The sequence below is a fragment of the Meles meles genome, chromosome 3 (assembly GCF_922984935.1).
Source record: "Meles meles chromosome 3, mMelMel3.1 paternal haplotype, whole genome shotgun sequence".
NCBI classification, from domain to species: Eukaryota; Metazoa; Chordata; class Mammalia; order Carnivora; family Mustelidae; genus Meles; species Meles meles.
The window spans coordinates 126,259,905-126,281,239 of record NC_060068.1 but is presented as its reverse complement, the minus strand read 5'-3'; the positions used below and the strand labels follow the sequence as shown (position 1 = coordinate 126,281,239).

The 21,335-nt window shown below is 39.0% G+C and overlaps 1 protein-coding gene across 3 annotated transcripts in view; it reads left to right on the top strand.

Moving 5' to 3' along the window:
• Window positions 1-21,335, top strand: part of TENM2 (teneurin transmembrane protein 2) — a 1,229,820-nt gene that overhangs the window by 560,204 nt on the left and 648,281 nt on the right. Inside the window, exon 1 of one of the 3 annotated variants that reach the window (XM_046000942.1) lies at window positions 12,414-12,507. The exons of the other annotated variants lie outside the window; for them this stretch is intronic. Within the exon in view, the coding sequence (XP_045856898.1) occupies window positions 12,462-12,507 (46 nt within the window). The 5' untranslated portion in view covers window positions 12,414-12,461. Of the gene's footprint in view, window positions 1-12,413; window positions 12,508-21,335 lie in introns of those variants that run through there. 3 annotated transcript variants of the gene reach the window in all.

Here is a 21,335-nt window from a genome sequence, read left to right as displayed (position 1 = left end):
TTCCTTTGGAACCAAACCATATTCTGGAAAACCCGCTGCAGATCTGATCAACCTATCAAAGTTCAGAAAACAATAACAATTACACCGCACATTCTCTTCTTTAATATCAAAGGGAGCTAAGTTCTCTGAAATGTAAAACATCCTAAGTGAAAGAATAGTGCCTGTAATTTCCCAGGGAGCACAAGGTCATTGTAGAAATAACACTGCTTTCCCTATTAATTTGACTCCATTTCGGGACATGCAGGAGGCCACAGTCGTTGGGGAGAGGAAAGAGGCCAAAGAAGGCTGGACTCTTGCTGCCCGTGACTGAGGTCAGGCAGTGTGGTTGCGGTCCCACAGTTCAAATGAGAGGCTGGAAACAGAACAAAGGAACTGTTCCCACAGTCGATAGAAGGATCAAGCATGAAATTCCTCTCTCTTGGTTCCTGAAGAAATCAGAGATGCTGCAAGAGAAAATATTAATTTCCCAGGTACTACTTCAAAAATAAGGGCGAGGAGAGGGGAGCGTGAGGCTTTATTCCTACTGTGAACAGATTAAGCAGACACCAATTTACACCTCATTGTTAAGAGTAACTTTTTTTCCCCACAAGTGAGACCACATTTACATCTTGTGTAATTAAGTGAAAGGGATTTTTTCTAAATGACATTTCCCCCACCACAAATCGTGAAGTAAATATTTTACGTCGAGTGGGATCAAATGCTGGAATATAGACATGAGAACCACCCAATCAATCAATCAATCAATCAATCAATGATACTGAGTCCCAGCGCTACTGCCAACTTCCTCATCCACCGGGGCTGTGGGATCACTCTGCCTGTTGGTCTTTTGGTTTTGGAAAAGGCCACGAATGACTAACCGAAGCAGTTACAGAGACAGTATGTGGGGGTGGGGGACTGGCTATCCAAAGGGCTGGATTTGCCAGCTTCTCTGAAAGCAGGAGCTGTGGTAGCGAGCTAGTGAGTGCTCCCAGACCTTAGGGGGCACCATCCATCAGCAGGAACGCAAAACTGCTGTAGCATCCAACCATACATCTCCTGCATACTTTGCTTTTTGGCAATTTTCATTTTTAGGAAAATTGAACATAGCTGTATATTAAGAGCTCTAAGAGACCGACATCCTTTATTCCCTACACAAGAGAATCTAGTTGGGCAAGGAAGCGTGATTTTTTTTTCCCCCTAACAATAGAGTTTGTATGGCTGCTATAAACAATACAATTACTGAGCCAGATAATAAATAATTGCAGAGCAACAGGGAAAATGAGGTGTGGGCAAGGAGGAAAATGGATGGTTTCGGATGAGATTTGCACAAAGATTGAGTCAGTGAGGTGAGGTGAAGTCATCCCGGGTCATGTCTGCTGTGCACTAAGGTAAATTATTGGCCGCACACCTGTGCTGCAAGCTGGAGGCCGCGCTGGCAGCCCAGGCTGAGCCTTCGTAAGATGGACTTTTACACAAAGTCAAGGATTTAAAGGGAAGCCTGTGACTGGTGCTTGGGCCACTTTGGGATCAGTCAGATCAGGTGCTGGCTTCTTAAGAAAACGGTGGCAAGTCTTATAATATATGTGTTTACAGGGCATTGACGCCAGTGCGTCCCATCATCAGGCACGTGCCCGAGTCCATAACAGTGTTCTGCAGGGTGCATTCTCTATCCTGATCCTGACATGAAAAGACAAAGCCTCGGATGTGTTTCTCTTTAGTTTTAGGCTTTTCCTGAGAAAGGTACAAGCACAACACAAGCTTTGGCTTCCAAAAAAAGACCAGATTTACCCTTTGGATGCATCTTTCCCCTTGTACCACTTGCTTTTTCTTTTTTTATTTAAGCAGGCTGGGAGAGTCTGCTTTCCTTCCCTTGGGTTCCTCCTGAGTCTTTCCTGGATGGCTATTCTGATGCAGTCACCTCTCTTTGCTTTTCATTGAAGGTCTCAGGTACCTGCTGAAGAAACTCCCGGGTAAAATACTTCCCAAAGAACCTTCTTGACCTTCTCTTTCCCTTGACCACAGGCTACTTCTGTGCTCTGTCAAGTGATGTTCCATAAATCTTTGCAAATTGCATCAGCTGTGTTCACTTACAGACTCTACCCACTCTCAGTGTCATCATTAAACATAGAAACCAATCTGTAGCTCTGGGCACCTTAACCTGGCAGGATTATTTTATAATTTAGCGAATACTTATTGATCTATCCCATGGACCAGGCATGATTCTAGGTGGTGCAAATTCAACAGTGAACCGAAGAGACAACTCCCTGGCTTCTTGGAGCTCATATTCCAAGAGTCAGATGACAACCAAAATAAGCAAACTCTATAGTGATTTGTTAGTGTTAAGTGGATAAAAGAAAGAACAGTAAGGGTTAGGGGGAAGCAGGATCTTAGGGGGATGGAGTGATGTGGTTTGTGGTTTTAAATAGGATGATCAGATTAGGCATCACTGAAAAAAAAATGATGTGGTGGGAAACAGTCAAGTTAGGTGAGAGAGTAATCCATGTTCACAAGGAGGAACATTCTAGGCAGAGGCGTGCCGTAGCGGGTGGGAAGAGAATGAGGGAGAAATTAGTAGGATTTGAGATCTTGTAAACTGTGGGCAGGACAAAGCATGTCAAATCTTTCCAACACTGGAAAAGACTCACTTTCACTCTGGGTGAGAGAAGGAGCTCCTAGAGGGTTTTGAACAGAGGAATGAAGTAATCTCTCTGACTTATATTACAAAAAGAATCACTCTGACTGTAGAACTGAGAATAATCAGTAAAAGGCCATTATGTAATTTGTTATCTGTTACTACTGGATAACAAATTATACCAAAGCTTGGTGGCTTGAAACAAGAGTATTATCTCTCCAGTTCTGGAGTTGGGCAGTTCTTTGGCCAGACTTGCCTGACTTTGCTCACATGATTACATCCCCCTGCTCATTCAGGTGGGGGCTGGACTTGAGGAAATGGTTGGGCCTCTCTCTCTCTGTGTGGTCTTTCATCCTCTAGGAGGCCAGACAAGGCTTTCTTTTATGGAGGTGGCATCCTTCCAACAAGGCAAGCCCCAATTCACAAGTGCTTATCATGCCTTTACTTGTATGGCATTTGCTTCTGTCCCATTGGCCAAATCCAGTCTCAAGGGCACTACCAGATCAGTGTGGGAGCACTACAGAAAGCTACAGACACATAAAAGGTAGTGTAGTTGATCAGCCCCCGAGGCCAAAAGTGAAAATCACAGATATTTGGGAAGCTCTACAACAATCCAGGAAAGAAATTACCATAGAGAGCGCCAGAGTGATAACATTGGAGGTTTTCAGATTCTGATTCTGTCTGAGGGATGACCATATTTTTATTCTCCCTAAAACACTAGGATAAGGCTATTAGGTTCCAGGGATTGGTGATGTTCTTATTATGCATGAGATGATATCACAATAAGGTAAATGAGATCAGGGATAGGGTTTTTTTTAATTGCTAATAATTATCCAATGAGTTTCCTAAACAATTCTAAACTTTGTAATTCACTTAGTGCTGTGACTGTACAGGGCTCCCTGTCAATATCGTCATCAACTCATATTTATTGAGCATTGTCCGAGGGCATGGTATTGCACTCGCAGTCACAGAGGTGAACTGCGTTAATTCTTCCAGTGCGTGCGGGAGCAGTGAGGGGTTTGTGACCTCAGTCTATTAGTTGGTGCCCCAGCAGCCTCCAGAAGAGCATTCAGCTTCCAGATTACGATTCCTTATTCCCTTGGACTCGATTTAGCTTTAGCAGAATCTGGCTGCATAAGGAAAATATGCAGTCTTTATGAATATGCTAATGTTTTTTTATGAGTCTTGTTATCAGCAACTGGGAGATACTAGTCCCATTTAGTGGATGGAGAAGTAGAGGCAGAGAGTGGTTAAATGATTTGGCCAAGGTCACGTACTGAGATGGTGGCAGGTCTGGGATTGAAATACGTACTTTTTCATTGCATAACACTGCCTCTCAGTGGTGCATGCTACTACCGTTTCTCTCTCACACTAATACACAGTCACGAAAACTCCACCTAAAAAGATTAAACTGTCATCTGTGTCCTTCCAGGGAGTATATGACACACTGTTCTTTGACATCTGCATAGCCTAATCACTGGAAAAGTGGTTTGTTTGTTTGTGTTGGTTTTTTTTAAGCCCCTTATTATAGGGGATTTGTCAGCTGTTAAAATCAACACTTTTTTGTGTTAGTTAAATTCTCATCAGAAAGATGCTGTTGCTTTCAGAGCGCGTCTAGAGCTTTAGGAACCAGCACATAAAATAAACTATTTAATTGAGATTCCCTACTTTCATTTTATTCTGGAAATGGTTATTCAATGGCAATTGTCTTTTTGATTGATCATTCTTTCGGAAGGTTCTACCTTTTTTTTTTTTTCCATGAAAGAGTTAATTATGGAGCTAAGAAAGGCCGTGAGAGGATAGGGGCAGTTTTAATGCAGAATTTGCTTGTAAATCTCAGAAGAAGCTCCATTAGATGTCACGCACTCCAAGATGCACTTGAGTGTACACCCTCCAGAATGTCTGTTTGTTGTAATTCCATCGCATTACATATTTTAGTGCATATCTCTTCCTCGCAGCTTCCAGAGCTTTTCAGATATTCAGCATCAGAAATTGCACTGTTTTATCCTGGATTTTACAAACAGCAACCAGATTATTGTAAAACAGAACTATCTGATAAGTAAGATTGTGAATTGCTTTTGTGATTGTCATGGGTAAGAGTATTGGAGAAACTGGCAAACAGTGCAATACACCGGTTACTGTAAAAATCAAGCCTGTAACAGTGAACGTGTTTTTCTGATGAATACGTTCAAGGCTGTGATCATTGTGCAACTTCTGGTTGGATGCTTTCAAATGTTTCATATTGAAAAACATCAGTAACAAGAACCAAATAGTCCACCAAAGCCTGTATTCAACTCAACGGAGAGGAACGAGAATTCTTACTTAGAGTTTCATTGAGGCCAACTCTATTCGGTCCACCATGGAAGCAGAGATTTGAGGTTCCCTCTTGACTTGCTTTCCATTTTTGCTTTATCATTAGGTGGCTGCTACTTTGGTTTTCACTTAAGCAGGGGGTGGCGTTCAGATCACTACACAAAACAGAAATGGAACACAGACGAGATGATTTCTGTTCAGCAGACAAAAACCAAAATGCCAGAACAATGGTAATTAATGTAAGCAATTTTATAAGCAAAATAATTTTTTAATTGGCTAAATAAGATCTGATATAATTATATATTCGATAAACTGATTTCAGAAAACTGTATCACCATCCTTTAATCATATTATATACTCACTGCAATTTTGAAAACAGACATGAAGATGAACCTGAATTATCTCTTCTTTACAAGTTAGAAGGATACATTAAGAGCTTCTTTGAAATGTTAGGGATTATGCTTTTTTTTTCTTTTGGAGGTTTTTTTTCTTTTTGAAAAACAGTAATTTATGGACAATTCCTATATCTTGAGTCCCCACCAACCACAGATAAAAGCACTATGACGGTGAAAACTCTTCCCTAAGGAAGTTCCTTTTGTCCAAGGAGTAAGGTTTATGAGGGTGAAGGGTCTTCTCCAGTGTTCTTTCCCATCATAACCCCCTAAGGAAGAACAAACTTCCCAGAATAGATAAGTGTATAACTGGGGTTGGAATGACCTGACAGGTGAGACCCAATGGAGTTGAGAAACCTTCTGTCTAAGGATTAGTTGTTGGTGGGTCAACACAAGCTGACTTCAAACTAATGTGTAAACGACTGAGGAAAAATGATATCCTTTGAGGGGACAGTTGCTAATTCTTCCTACTGTAAGGATCTCAGTTTGTTGGAATGAGTTAATTTTGACACGAATTTAAACACCGGTTGACTCTGAACATTTGCTCAAGTAAATAATGAATGGCCCTCGTACTATGTAAGGAGTGAAAAAGCTACAGAAAATTTCTATGCATCTTTGCCACTAGTCTAGCGGTATTCTAACAATAGTTTTCTAAAGGCCAGAGACTGTGTTATAAGCCCTTTCACATAATTTCTGAATGTTAGAATTTTATACCTATCAATATGTTCAGTGCAAACACCAAATAAACACACACACACGCACACGCATACTCTATGTACAAGATCGTAGCCAAAGAAATAGCAATATGTGTTATATTTCTTCTTAAAAAGTAAAGACGTTTCCTACGACCTTCAGGAAACTTAAAATTGATGTGAGGAAATAAGAGTGACCTGCAGATATTAGAAGAATAACAGTTCACCAACAGTATGAGATATCCAAAGGCAGGACGAGATTAATTTGGAAAATTATATGTAATAAAATGTTCTAGGGGTTCTTTGAAATTCAAGAAAAAAGCATTTACCATGAACTAATGTAATTTAGAAAGGATTCTTCGAGGATGAGGAATTTTTATATTGAACAAAGGGTAGCATACATTTAACAAAACAAATTTCATAAGAAATAACAGATGGATGTAACAAAATATAAAATATATGTGGATGTATATAAACCAGTTGGGTAGGATTTTTTTTTTTTAAGTCACTAGAAATAGGTGGATGTAGGCAAAATTGAAGGATGACTATTCACTTATTCATTATCAAATATATATCTATTGAGCACCCACTATATGCTAGGCACTGCTCTGGATACTAGGAATATAGCAGTGAACAACAACATATCTGACTTCATGAAGTTTATGTGAATATCAAAAGACTGGTACAAGACAACAAGAATTTGATACCATTGATTATCCCGTTTGTGGCACACAGGGCATTTCTCTTCTTAGTTCTCTTGCTTTTCACTTGTGCACAGGCAGGCAGAGACCAAAAATATGTATGTGCACACATATGTGTATTTGTGTGTGTATACATAAATTCATGTGTATATCTTTTATATATAAATATATGTGTATATATTTATATTAATAAACACATTCAACTTGTTAAATATTCATTGACATTGTTTATCTCCATGTACGTCAAAAAACATGATATTGGTTGGCTGAATATTTTATATTATTTCAGGTGCTTTAGCATTGTGTAGAGTTAGCCAGAAGGAAAATAAATGAGAATATAATTATTGCATTTATTTAAAAAGAAAAAATTAAAGGTGACTGAACAGCGTGGTTATGTGAGTGGTTATTTCTGCTTTTCTCTGTAACCTTAAAATAGATGACTTTCAGCTAATAACCTATACTTTTCCATGCATGGAATGGGTGGCCTGAGGCACCTATCTTCAAGCAGACTATAAATGGCAAGGATGAGGAACAAAATCAAATTGATGAGTATCACTTTCTTATAGCCTTTTTTTTTTTTTTTGTGGAGAACGTCATTCATTTCTATCTGCATGCCTCATTCATATGTAATGTTCACCCTTTATATTATTTTGTATAATTATGAATTTTTTCATAGAAAGGATGATGATACCATTTCCTCAAACAACGGAGTCACTGAATTTAAATATGGTTAAAAACTTTAATCTCCATGAGCACAGATGATCAAGCAGTCAACAAACATTTACCGCGTAGGCAAGCTACTTTGTTTAAAGACGTATGGGAGATACTAAAGATCCGGAGATGCTTTAAACATGAATATTGCTTTCTTTTAGTCTGTAATGTAATTGGAAAAATAGGGCATAAACCTGAAAACCCAGTAATAAACCAGATACAATATAGGCTAAGTTGTAAATGATCATGTGGGTAAAAATAGCTAGGAGGTTGAAAGACTAGGGTTTATATCCTGGTTCTGCCATTTGTTCCTTGTGTGACATTGGCTAAATTAATTCTGCTAAACCTCAATTTCTTCTTCCCCAAAATGGTTCTAATAGCAACCATTTGGTGTGTTGTCATGACATTCAGAAATTAGAGGCAATGAATAAATCTTGGTCGTTTAATAAGCATTTATGTTATTCCTAAATATTCTTTTTTATTATTACAAAATATGCCTTATTGTGTAGGTGCTGGCTGTATACTAGCTATTATGCTCATTGCTTTCCATTCATAGCTACTTAAGTTAAGTCATGGCAGTATTTTTCAGATGAGAAGAGTGAGAGCAAACAAGGGAAGGGATCTCATCGATGTCCCACAACTAGGAAGCAAATTTTCAGGGTCAGGAGTTAGCCTGAGGAACAACTCTAAGCAGAGCCTCTACTTACCCATACCATCTTTCCTGGAGCATTTGAGTAGCTACTTTGATTAAAGCAATTTTACTACTGCAAACTTCAGTAGGCCAAGAAAGTCTCTGGGGCTGACACGTAATTTGTCCTGAGCGTGGATAAAGAGATGGATAAGAGTTAAATGTGTTCTGATGAAGGAGAAGGGACTATTCTAAAAAGAGCAAGGAATGCGCCTGAGGCTCTGGGATCCAGCGAGAGGAGCCCCCAGCTTACCGGGAGGATGTGGAGGGGTTGGTGTCAAAATGCAGAAGTTATTAAATATGAGGGGGGAAAATCTGCACTTTGTTCTCTAAAGAATTGTGAACCTTGGGTGATTTTTTTCTTGTAAATACTAATATTCATTTAGAATGAGAGAAGTCACAAATTACAAATCTGAAAAGGCCCATAATTACAAATATTACAATGGCCAGGAAAGTAACACAATCGTTTTATTATCAGCCTGCCCCACCTCTACAGTTGTTTCCCCTACAGTTTTTTCTGCATGTTCTTTGTTTCTTCAGATGGTAATGGCTTTCCCTATCATTTTTTTAACCTTTGATGGGTTTTAAGCTGATACCTAAGATAATGAAATAAAACAGACTTTCAATTGCCCAATCAATAACTATTGGGAATGGATGTCAGTCAGAGTGGCATTTTAAGAAGGTTATTCTGGCTTGCAAAGGATAAATTGGAGAAGAAAAGAAAAACCTCTCAAAATGGTCATTTTCCATAGCCGTGTCATGACAGTTGAGAAGTGTCACGACTAACAAAGTACTAATAGTAAAGTATTGGTTTGCCGAAGATTAGCTGTTTTATCCATTAGAGCAGATTCAAGGTCATTCCTAGAATAACGTTGCCCTCCTTCACTTAAATTCCAAGTGCTTTCTTGCAAGAGGGAAAGGCTCAGGTGTCACAATTTAGTTTGGTCTTTGGCAGGACCCTAGGAGTGTCCCCAGAGGAGAGTGAGTGCTGCGTTTCATCAGCCTCCATGTGTCTCAGGATAAGAAAGCCTGGGGAAGTGCTGCATTAAAGGGTGATTGCTACAGTCCAGGCCAAAGTGCCCAGACTGAAAATATCCCACAAGTCTAGAAAGAAAATAATAACTTTAAGAGATGGGTTGGGTGGGTGGTATTTGATAGTTACTGATAATTGAATGATGAGAAAGAATGGAAAGAAAGCACTCTGGGTGACTGTAAGACTTACGCTCCTCACACAGGTGAGGAAATGGGAAGAACTACAGCTTGCTTTGAGAAGCAGAGTCATGAGTTTCCTTGTACAACTTGTTGAGGGTTAAGTGTATTATCCAAGCAGGAGAACCCAGAAAACAGTTTGAATAACTAGAATTTACAAGGAAGGTCGAGTGGGAGGAAGTCTTTGTGAGTCGGCTATTGTCTATTTTAGCTATTAAAAAAAAAAAAGCAAAAAACAATCTCTTGGGAGGATTTCGTAATAGGGGGTAATATTTATGAAGTGCTCGCTGTGTGCTAGGAACAGAACTCACAACAGCACATGCATTATTTTTTCCTAATGATAGCCCTGTGAGGCAGGTATCATCAGGACACCCATTTGAAGACAAAACAGCCACAGAAAAGCAAAATAACTTGGTCAAGGTCACAAAGCAAGCTGGTGGTAGAGCTGGGATTCAATCCCAGGCAGCCTGATTCCCAAAACAGCCCTCAACCACCGTATACTCCACAGTATGGAGTACCATACTCCGCATGAACATAAAGCTGTCCCACAGACAAATGTCTTGTAAAAAGTCACATTCCACTAAGAAATGTTACATGATTGGGGCCACCTTTGGCACCCAGCATAGCCCCCTTCACGGAAGAGATCTTAAGAATAAATCACATATATCAGACTACAAGTGATGTCCACTCAGGGTACCTACCTCCTCCCTAAGGAAGTGGTAAAAATAAGCAACAACACTGACAGTCATTTATAGCTTTTTTTTAAAAAATCTTTTTATCACCTTGATTTGTTTTTATGTTTCCTCGACTAATGTCTCGCTGATCCTGGTCAATAAGCCCCAGGCCCCTCCCTGCTTTTATTGCCCTGAAACAGTTGTATTCTTGTAAAAGAGTCTTTATTTTTATTGGCAGAAAATTCTCAGTCTACTTACTCCCTTGTATAAAGTTAATTTTAACTATAGAACCTGTATCAATAATGTCATTTAAAGGAGGCTGCTTCCAATAAGCTCTGTGAAATGTCTGCAGAGAATTTCAGATTTATCAGGGCACACTTCCCTTGCTACTCGCTGGCCCTGCAGCTTCCTTTCTCTTCTACATCTGAGCATTCTCTGTTCTCTGGCCAGCTGCCTTCTGTTCAGCCCTTGTGTGTTCTCCATTCTCTGCTCTGCCTTAATGATAAGGAGGGCTTCCTCTTGATCACAGTGCAAGGAGGGAGGGTGGGGGACTGTTAACTTCTTTATTTGGGTCCAAGCTGAAAACATATCCTCCGGTTGGCAAACCACAAAAATTATAACACTTCGAGTTTAATATGAGCAAGCAGTCCCTCTTGGGATAGAACGCTGTGACCAGGGCAGAGAAGGTCTTTTTCCTGGACCGGTTGGTTCTCACTCTGTATCGGGTGGCTGACACAGGATCTCCACAATGCGAGAAGCCTAGGGTCCACGGATATACTGGTGGGATGTGCAATAGTTGAAGTGAAATGACTGAGTTTTTATTTTTATTTTTTCCAGAAGAATAACTGCTATAAGTAGGACACATGGGATTTATTTTCCATTATTAGAATTGCTTAATTTCAAAAATATGGTCAGTCGAAAGCTTGGGTGTCTCCTCTTCCTGCTGGATTACTACCACGTTAGCTCAGGTTACCATGGAAAGCAAGCAATTATTTTCACCAATAACTTAACTTATACCAAACACTTGACCTTGGAATCTGTAATTTACATCCTTAGAAGAGAGGTCACTTAGGGAATTTAACTGTGTAATCCTAGCCCCCATGTGGCAGAAGAAGAGTAGAAATGAAACAAAGCTGGTAAAACACCATTTGAAACAATTTGATTTAGGAAATCATTTTTCGACTTTATTTTTAAAATGGAACCTACTTTAAAATGGTACAGGAAGGCAGAAGGATGCAGTAAAAGTCTATGGAAATAGTGACTCAAAAACTCTGTTCCAGGACTCAAGAAGGCAAGCCTGTTGTCACATTTGGAGGGAAACCAGAAAGAATTTAGGTTTTCACTTTCCTAATAGCCTCTTTTCCCCCACCTTTCCTTCAAACATCTTGTTCTCCCTTTTATTTTGCCCTTATTAATAAAAACTAATAGAGAGAAACCGCCTTTCAAACTTTAACCAGGAAACAGAGGTTTTGCAAGTACTAATATTTTGGTGTGGGCTTCTTCTTTTAAAGACAATTATCAAGACGAAGCATTTGTTTCTTCTTTTGTTTACCCATGGCAGTTTGTCAGCAGTTATGATAAGTAGAGTTCCATCTGCCAGTAAAACTACGTTGCAAATTGCCATAGAAATTAGCAGCTTTCATTTTTGCCTACATAAATAAATATGCGAAATAAATTGCACATAAATGCATCCTAAAAAATCACAGGTACACCACACAGTTAAATGCCAATCAGACAAAACCAGAGACACATTGCGATTATCTCAGTTTTCAAACCTGGAAGATACACGAATGTGTTTCTAAATGAGAGAGGCAGTGTATCATGCTCGCTGAGATAAAAACAGAAGCTGCCAGACACTGCACTGTGGCTTTATTCTCAGAATCCTTTGCCTGAAACCCGCTCTATCTTTTCTCCGTGTTCTCCCTTCTCTCCCCCCTCTCTGTCTGTCTCTCTCTCTCTGTGTCTCTCTCTCCTTCTCTCCCTCCCTCTCCCTTCTTTCCCTCTCTCCCTCTCTCCTCACTGTCTTTTCCCTCGCTCATTGTTCTCTCTCTCCTCCTGCCTTTGATGCACATACGTTGTCACATTCCATTGACTCTCTCCTCTTCTCTGTTCTTACACTCAAGCCTAGCGGTGCTTTCGCCAGGCAGCGGCAGCCTCTCCTGCGAGTTTTAGTCATGTGTGCAGCTCAGTTTGATCGAGCGTTCCTTTTCTGCCTTTTCACTCTTACAAAAGATTAAAAGGTGGCGTCACATTGCTCCCCTGTTCCTTCCCGCAGGAGGGACTTAAAAGGGACAACAAAAACTAATCACTTTCAATAAGCATTTTCTTGCTAGGGAAAACTAAAAAAAAAAGAAAGAAAGAAAGAACGAAAAGGGAGAGAGAGAGAGAGAGAGAGGGGGAAAAAAAAGGCAGGGGGGTGGATTTAGCGGTGTAATTGGAGACCGGTGGTGAGGATTGGGGCGAGCTAGAGATGTTGCACGCTGCTAACAAGGGAAGGAAGCCTTCAGCTGAGACAGGTAAGAGCGCCCATCGGAGGTTTGACCGAGTGGCTTAGTTAAATCTCTGTTTTCACCGTTTTGTAATTGAGAAAGGCATCCGCAGCAGAAGCCGATTTTTCAGTCGGCTTCCTTTTGTTTAACATAGAAAGTACCTGTATTAATTTTGATGAATTAGAGCATGCAGCAAATTCAATTGAAAATAGATTTGTATAGTAAATGCATTTATACTGAATGATTTCTCCTCCGTTTTATTTAAGGAGAGAGATGAGAAAGATGATTTTGATCCGAATAGCACTTTGCATTATGTTAAATTCTAAACAGCTAACGGAGAAAAATAATAATCCAATCGATCCTGTTTTTGAACTCTGGGACTTAAAGCCTGGGAGAGAGAGCTGGCATTTGAAATTTTTCTTCTAACTGAACTTCTGATGTGTTATAATAATTTTTCACTAGAGGTTTAAGCAAGGGTAGAGTTTATTTAAGTCTAGTTGCTGGGGTGTGTTTGGTGTGGATCTTGCCAGTGAACAGTGAAGCTGGAGCTCTGTAACCGGTGTCAGGTGGATGTTTCATAGATGGAGATTGAGTGTTGTCCCAAATGAAATATGAAGTTAAAACACCAGGTTAGGGCATGTTTTAGAAAAGGATCCAGTAAATAATTAGGAGAACTGAATTACAACAGTTTGAGAAGGGAGTGAACTCTGGAGGTGCTGTTTGGTAAGCCTTCCTGGCTTTTGAGCAGCTCAATAATGAAGGGGGCTAATTATCAGGCTCAAGTTGGAACTTTGCATTAGGACCCTAAATATAGAATACATGTGGATGGTCGCCGTAGGTGGCTTTTAGGAAGCTGTCCCTTTTGTACGCTATGAATGAGAGTTGTGGATTATATTTGATGGCATTTCTCCTTTAAAGAGCTTTGGGATGAAGCTTAAAAGGCTCACATCTATTTTAACATTGAACAAACACAAAATGCAATATACTGTGGTCTCCCGGTGCCTGATTTTTATTGCTGCTGCTGTTGTTTTAAGGTTTTGATCATTTGTTTTTAACCTCAGTCTTCGTTGGTTTTGTGTTCATTGCCTCTGCTGCTAAAATATATTGCTGGCATGAATGAACTGAGATTTGGGGGTGCAAAACAAAAAACAACAACAACAAAAAAAAACCCAAAAAAAACAAAGAAAAGAAAGAAAGGAAAAAAAGAAAAAAAAACCCTAACTAATTAACCAGAGTTTTTATTTAAGGATAACAGAAATCCAAATTGTATCCAGGTTTGTTACCTAGGATGTTACCTAAAATGTTGGAAGTAATTTTTAGGTAATTTGGGGGGGGGGGGTGGAAAAATATGAATATTAAAAGTACAAAATTCTGTTGAAAGAATGCTTCTCTGGAATGAGATATAGAAAGGTGACTTTAATGCCTCCACAAGGTTTGGTCCTGGAAAGAGCTGCTGTACTGTCTGGCACCATTGAGTCCAACAACCATGAACAAGAGGATATTTTATCTATTTATTTCGGGATAAGATTTTTTTTTTTTCTTCCCGACTTTCCAAACTGGACTTGCTCTACCATACCTCACTCTGCCATGCCTCGTGATTGCCAGACCCTCTCATGGCATTCTGTGGGTGCAGCACGTGAATCCAATTTTGCGAGTGTACGTGAGGAGCTGCTGAATTTTGGGGAGTGGGGTCTCATCAGACTTCATCATGGAGAGATAGCCAGCGGAAGTTCTGACGGAAGACCCCCTCATACAGGTGTGGGGCAACTTCATATCTCCATCATGGTGAAAAGAGCAGAGAAAGATGTGGACAGAGGCAGAAGGAACTGCGATAGCATGTTGATGGAGTCAGACTCGCTGGTGGTAGCCTAGTGAGTTTTTAAAATCACATCACCTGCAGTTTTCTTTCTTCAACTTAAGAAACTTTGCAGAATCTCGAAGTAGTTCCTCTCAGATTCAGTCTGTGTCTCGACATCGCTTGCTCTCATAAAATCTTTTCTCTGACTCTCGCTTTACCCATCTCCTCAGTGTTCGGCTGCCACTGATAATGATGGTTGTTTCCTAAAGAAGTGACAAGTGTTGAGAAGATGGGCCAGGAGAAATATGTTGTCTGCATCGCGTATGTGTTTTAATTTTGTTTATGAAAATGACTTCTTCAAGGTGAGGAGATGATAAATTTCAAGTTGCTGCTTGGCTTTCTGTGTCAGCGAACCACTGCCCTTCTGCCCTACTCCTCGACGGCTCAGTAGAGCTAATGTGGGCAGAAGTAATTCGGTTGTAAAACTGGGTGGTAGTGCAGCATGCACTTTTTAAGCAGATGGTAACCAAAACTATCCTTACTCAAAGTATCTGATTCATATAAATAGCATTTTTCTGACTTTTCCAGTAGATGTTGCTGGAGAGCAAAGAAAAGATCTTTTTTTTTTTTTTTAAACAGGAAAAAAAGAAATGCAGTAGACTTATAAAAGCCAACAGAAAAGATCCTTCTCCCCAAACTCCGCTGATAGCATTTTGCATAATTTGCTAATTAATGAATTATATTGAATCATTACCTTTTATGATGTTCTATAGAAAGCTATTAAAACTTGAGTTAGATTTTTAAAATGATGGGATTGTTCTCTTTAGTCCCTATAGATAATGTCTGTTTGCTGTTTTCCGTTTTTAAAAAATCAAGTTAACAGCACATTACTATTCAGAACATTTCATCCCTGAATGCTAAAACCCTTTAACATGCAAATATGATGTCAGAGGAAGTACTGAAATAGAATACTCTGAGAAGAGTAATGATCAAACGCATTATAAAAATATGCACCAGTTGCCAACATGTAATGAAATATTAAGAAATTAAAAGCATGCAACCTCTAAAGTAATAGAATTTCATTGCTCTGAGACTGTTTTCCCACTGAATATTAAGTGCTTAATAGATCTATCCGTAAAAAAACAATCGAAAACATACATGGTTTGTCACTAAAGTTCTTTCATTATATGATTTTGAAAAATTAGCCCAATAGGATTTTCCTCAGACTAGGAAATGTAATTAACATTGGATATTAAGTGCCAGATTTCCAAAGCAAAAGCCACAAAGCTTGATGGAGAAAATAGGAATGCAGAGAGCAAGCATCAGCACTACAAACTGAGGGGACCTACGCTGGAACTACTCTGCTCGTAATCACTCTGATAAAATGACAAAGATGTCCCAGAGGAGCCCGGGATTCTAGTACCCAGACATGAACTGATGCAATTTCAGGCAACCAATGACCTCTATCTGTGGGAAAATTTATTTTTGGAAATGATCAATTAACTGATTTCAATTGTCAAAGAGAAGCGTATGTATGTTTTTTTCCCCCAGTGCATGGGGGCCTTGGATATTACAAAAGCACATTCAGATAGGACAAGGGTACAAGCTATGTGGTAGAGCTTTCGGTTTTTCTTACCTTCACCAGTCTGAGGTCTTTTCTGGTGGATTTTCCCCTCTTCATTGAAGCGCTTCTTTGTCAGGTTTCATTCCTGAGGTATAGAATGCTCCAGAGGTAGTTTTGATTTAACACCCATCCGTTTCTCTTTTCTGGGAGAAAAAAAGCTTATCTTTAGAAGACATGACTGTCCACTACTCCTATTTTGTAATTAGCGCTATAAGTCCACTGGGTAAGAATGGTCTTTTTTTTTTTTCTTTTTTGCTCTGATTCCAATACATTTTTGTGCTTGACCTATAGTGGTTATTATTTTTTTTTTCTGTCTTTAACTAAGAAAACCTTTACAATTTGATAGGAGATTTTTAGTTTCTCTTTCTGGTGTGTTTGCTTTTCACTTTTGGTATTCTCTGTCTTCATTATAGCTCTTAAGCACTGAGTATGCCCAAAACACCCTGACTTAAATGTGCCAAATGGTACCTCACACAGCAACAAAGAATGTCTTCCTTCTCTATGAGAACCTTAGGAAGGACAAAGGATGGGAACCATGCCTGGAGAACTGCCTAGTGGGTTAAAATGTACCCAGTTCTAACACCTTCCTTAAGAGAACAGAACAGAACAGAAAAGGTCACTGCAGGTTAAGGAGATCCTGAGGGCAGAAGCCTTTGAATTAGGAGTGAAAGGTGAAGGTACAAAATAATCTTGATGAGCAAAGTGAGGGGTCATGTGGGATGTAATACCAGCAAGAATGAGTGATGCCAATATGCTTGAGAGCCTTGAATGGCAGGTCAAGCTATTCAAGAGCCACTGAAAAGATGAGATCTGAAATCTTCTGGAAGAGTTCCTTTGGAAAGAGAATGGGGAAGGAGTGGAGCACGGGGTCCATGCCATACCCCTGCCCACCAGACAGACACTGTAATACCTATGTAGGGCCATCTGCTCTTCTATTATGTTGTGGCCTTGAGGGAGCTATTGTTACTAGTGGGATAATGCCTTACTTTGTCGGGATGTTGTTGAAAAAACAGTGAGAACCCTTTGTCTAGAGGCCAGAAACCAGTGGCTAATCTATTGCATTAGCCTAGACCAAGGTGGTAAGGTTGAGAAACACTGTCAAGGGGAGGGAGAATGGCTCTGAGAAACACCTTCCTATTATAATTATTGCAATTTCTTGTATGTACTGTAGATGTCATGGCCTCATTAGGCAGGGATTTTGTGTCTGTGCATTTGTTTTCACAAGAAAAACCGTCACCATTTTTCAGAGATGAGACCTGTAATTTAGAAGGTGTGATATTCTCTGCATACTATTTGGATATAATCAATTAATGTTATGTTCATTTCCTGTTTTCTGACATTGTTTAGGATGGATTTTTATGATCTTTAAGGGTTTTTATCTCTCTGAGAACATATATGCTGTATTTGTTGAAATTAATTACCTCTCTGAATTGCCCATCTGTCAGCTACTTTCTATAAACCTTGACTAACTTACCTTGAACTCTTAGATGCGTAGTGTATTTGACTGACTAAGCTGTGGAGACTCCCGAACTATGTAATGAAAGTTTATATGTTAACATTTAAGATGTTTTCTTGTACGCAATAGACTTCATATTGAGAAGAAGCAGAAATAATTATTAGTACAGTTAAGTAAGTGGAGTGCCACCCTTTTTCTCAGAAATTGATTTAACCAGAGACTATTTAGGTGAACAGGGTTACCAACATCACCTTGGAACCAAGCTATAGATGATTGTCTTGCCTTGTCCTCCAACCACTTTAATCTAATTTGTTCCATTTACTTCTCTAAGCTTTTTATCTTCCCACCATTTTAATACCATCAGAAATGGGGGCTGCCCATGACATTCACACTTGACATTATCAAACACAAAAGGCATCACTCATGCACTTGACTGCATTACAATGCAAGGGAAAAAATAGATCCCAAAGGCTTAGAAATTATTGTTTCGTACCTTGAATGTAGGTGGATTTTTTTTTTTTCTCCCGTTTCCTCCAGCCTGCCTCATTTGACTGTTTTTGCTTCTGTGTGTTTTCAAAGAGTTCTGAAAACCCTGGAAAAATCGGTACTCACGAATCTATAACATATATACCCTTATGTTCACTGGAGGGATGCAAATTAATACAATGGAAATTTACAACTCTATTATTAACTGTTATTTGCTAGGCATCAACCACATTTTGACGCAGTACCGAAGTTGAGCCTTGCACTTGAACTGTCTTTTCACCGTTGACTTCAGTTTCTCTGACAGACAGCTGTGGCCAAACCTTTTCCTGACTCACACATCTGTGGTCATTGCAGTAATTCCATTATTGCTGCATAGACCCGAAATCTGTTGAATCTGTAGCAGTCCTGAGTTCATCTACCCATGAAATCTTTGTGTGTGTGTGTTAGGGTCGGGGGAGGGATTCTTAAAGTTAATATAGATTTACTTATACCTCCCTTTGCTTACTATTCTGAACTTCCTATCAAAAACAATTCCTTCCCTCCCCGGCATATATAAGACAACATTTGTGAGTTGGACACATAGTGTTATCAGATTGTCGTGAATTGCTTCAGTAGTATGACATCACGCATCGGGATTGCGTGTGCTGTAAAGCTCTGTAAAACAGCCAGCTACATGGTATCCTACAGGTTTAATATACTTCTGCAGCCTTGTACTTGGGAAGGATTTCTGTAATTGGAGACAATCTAGCAAAGAGAACTTTTTAAGCCATTGGAGGCCGAAATACAAGTTTTTGAAAAATGGAACTTCATAGGCTTGAAACTGAATGGATTACAAATTTCTCTTAACTGGACAGAATCATAATTGCACATATAGTACAGTCCTGATTATCCAGGGTTTGAATTTCCAGCATGGGGATTATCCAGATTTCTCCTCTGACTCCCCTGTCTTTTCTCTAACTACCTGACATGAATCATTTCTCTAATCATTGGCACCTATGCTAATGGTATGGAAGGGCATATTGGAGCAGCAAAATCCAAACCAGTGAATTATCTTTCAGAAGACCTAATTATGTAAAAAGTCTGAGTGGCTAGGTTTTTAAAGCTATTCATTAAAATTTAAATTCACTAAAATTTGAAACTATTCCCTGACTAAATTTCAATTTTGCTGCCCCTCTTTCTATTTACATATTTACTGTAAGTGTTCATATATCAATATTTTACCATCATTTTAAGAGGCAAAAAGTAAACCAACCTGCCTGAATGATGTCAAGTAATTGGTTTCATTGTTCTGGTTTATATCTTCTCCCCTCACCTGCCATCCAGACCAACTATCATTTTGAATTAACTAGTTGGATATTGTACCTAACTGGCACCTTATAAGGCAACTTGGGGCAAGCCAGTGTGCCTTGTGCAGGTTGTCAGGGTTCTGATTAGCATATTCCTCTAGTATTAACTACAAACATGGATTATTGGTGCCCAAACCCCGCTGAGTTAATCTCCAACACCATTTCTAGCCCTTTTCTATCATCAGCTCACTGCCTGTCTGTCCTTAATAAACTATTTATATTTAGGATTTGCCCCCTTGGAGGTCTTCAAAGTCCCAGAGGACTTTAAAGCCTCTTGGATACCAGAATTAGGCTGAAATGGTGAAAGTGGTATCGGAAGTGTAGCTGGCTTTTCCAGAGAGGTTGGCATTCCCAGCCACTTTCCAAGCTTATAGAACAGGGTGCAGGATTCTGCCTACTGAAAACTGCTACAGAATCCAAATTTGATTTCCTCTCCTTTGTGTATACATCAGTTGTAGCTTGGACATTTTAAAAATCTTGTGGTCATATCTGCCACTTTGCAACAATGTCTTGGCAAATAATTGACTCTCTCTCATACTATCCTTATTTGACAAACATGTCTGTAAATAATTGGTTGTTCCATAAGGTGCCTAATCTAACTTCGTAAGATGTTTCTGTTTCTAGATCTATTATGTTAACATAATGTAAGTAGTAAAATATATGCCATGTAATATAGTTAACACAAATATAGTGAAGGGCAAAAAAATGTTACAACTGTCTTGATACTAAAAATATTAACACTAGATTAAAATTGAGTATATTAGAATTGGGGTTTTTAAATGCCGAGGTGTGGTTGATGATGTAGTGTAATGGCCATAGTTTTCCACCCCTGTTTTATTTTTTTCCACCCATATTTTAAATGAGAATTTAAATTGCAATACTCAGTATGCAGTACTGAGAACAGAAAACCTCAATGACTACTAGAAAAACAATTGACAAATCTAGTCATGAGTTCTGAATATATAGGAGGTCCCTCATCATTTTTTATGTGTGCACATTTATGGGCATATGTATCTGTTACATACATGCATACATATATGTTGCCTCTCCCTATATATGTGCAAACTTCTGTCTCTATCTCTGTATCAGTACTTATATCAATATCTTTATCTACTACATCAATATTCAGAGGTAGAGGGAGAAGGGGCATATTCTAGTAAGATACAGTGCAACTATATGCCTGGTAAGATATTGTATTTTCTCCAGCTGACCCTGTTCATTTTCCACAACCTGATGTTCCTTGTGTTAGGTAGCAGGGATGCCAAGGCGAACCAGACATAACTCTTAAGGAATTCATGATCTAGTCCTCAATTAGAAATTATTTTAATGTTGAATGTTTCACTCAGGAATATATTTAACAATTGGAAACACAGAGGAAAAAAATTCAAGGCTTACCAAGCCATCTGAGCTCTCACTAGGTACATCTAAATTTGACATCCTTTGTGCCTGGTCAGGAAGAAGGCTGGAAAAGAAATACAGCAAGTGTGATTTGGGGGAAGAATATCCTCACATAAAGTGATCTAGTCTCAACTAAAAATAAGTTTGGCTTTATGGAAAAGCCTGGCCAGTGTGCCTGAATTCTATATTACTCCTTACTGTTGGCAAGTCACAAAGCAAAGATAGGGTTAGTTTGTTTGAAATTCACTTTTCGATGATTCCTATACAAGTGAGGACACAAGGAAAATGCTATCAACATGTTTATTATTACACATGTACACCTGAGGGTCTTGTTTGAAAATGTATGCAAATAATATGTGCATATTTTTCTACAATGAAATGGGCTTATGTAGTTAAGTTCCCTTTATTCTCAGTCTTTATGGCATTTATGATGTATATGCTGTCTGTGTTTATAACCACATATTGTATGTGATTTATAGACACACACATATAGTCTCTAGAGGTCAGTAGAATATAAGAAATGGGCAAACATTCACATCTAGATGAAACCTAGAGATCCTAGAGACCATTTTTCAAATGGCAAAATGATAATAGTCTATTAATGACATTAAGAACTAAAATCATTAATCAGTGTTAACAAAAAAGTCATGTCATTCTTGTTCCTGAAATGAATCTAATCTATTTGTTTTAAGCAAATTTCAGATAAATGAACATTCACATGGCAAGAACCTTGACAGAAACTCAAGT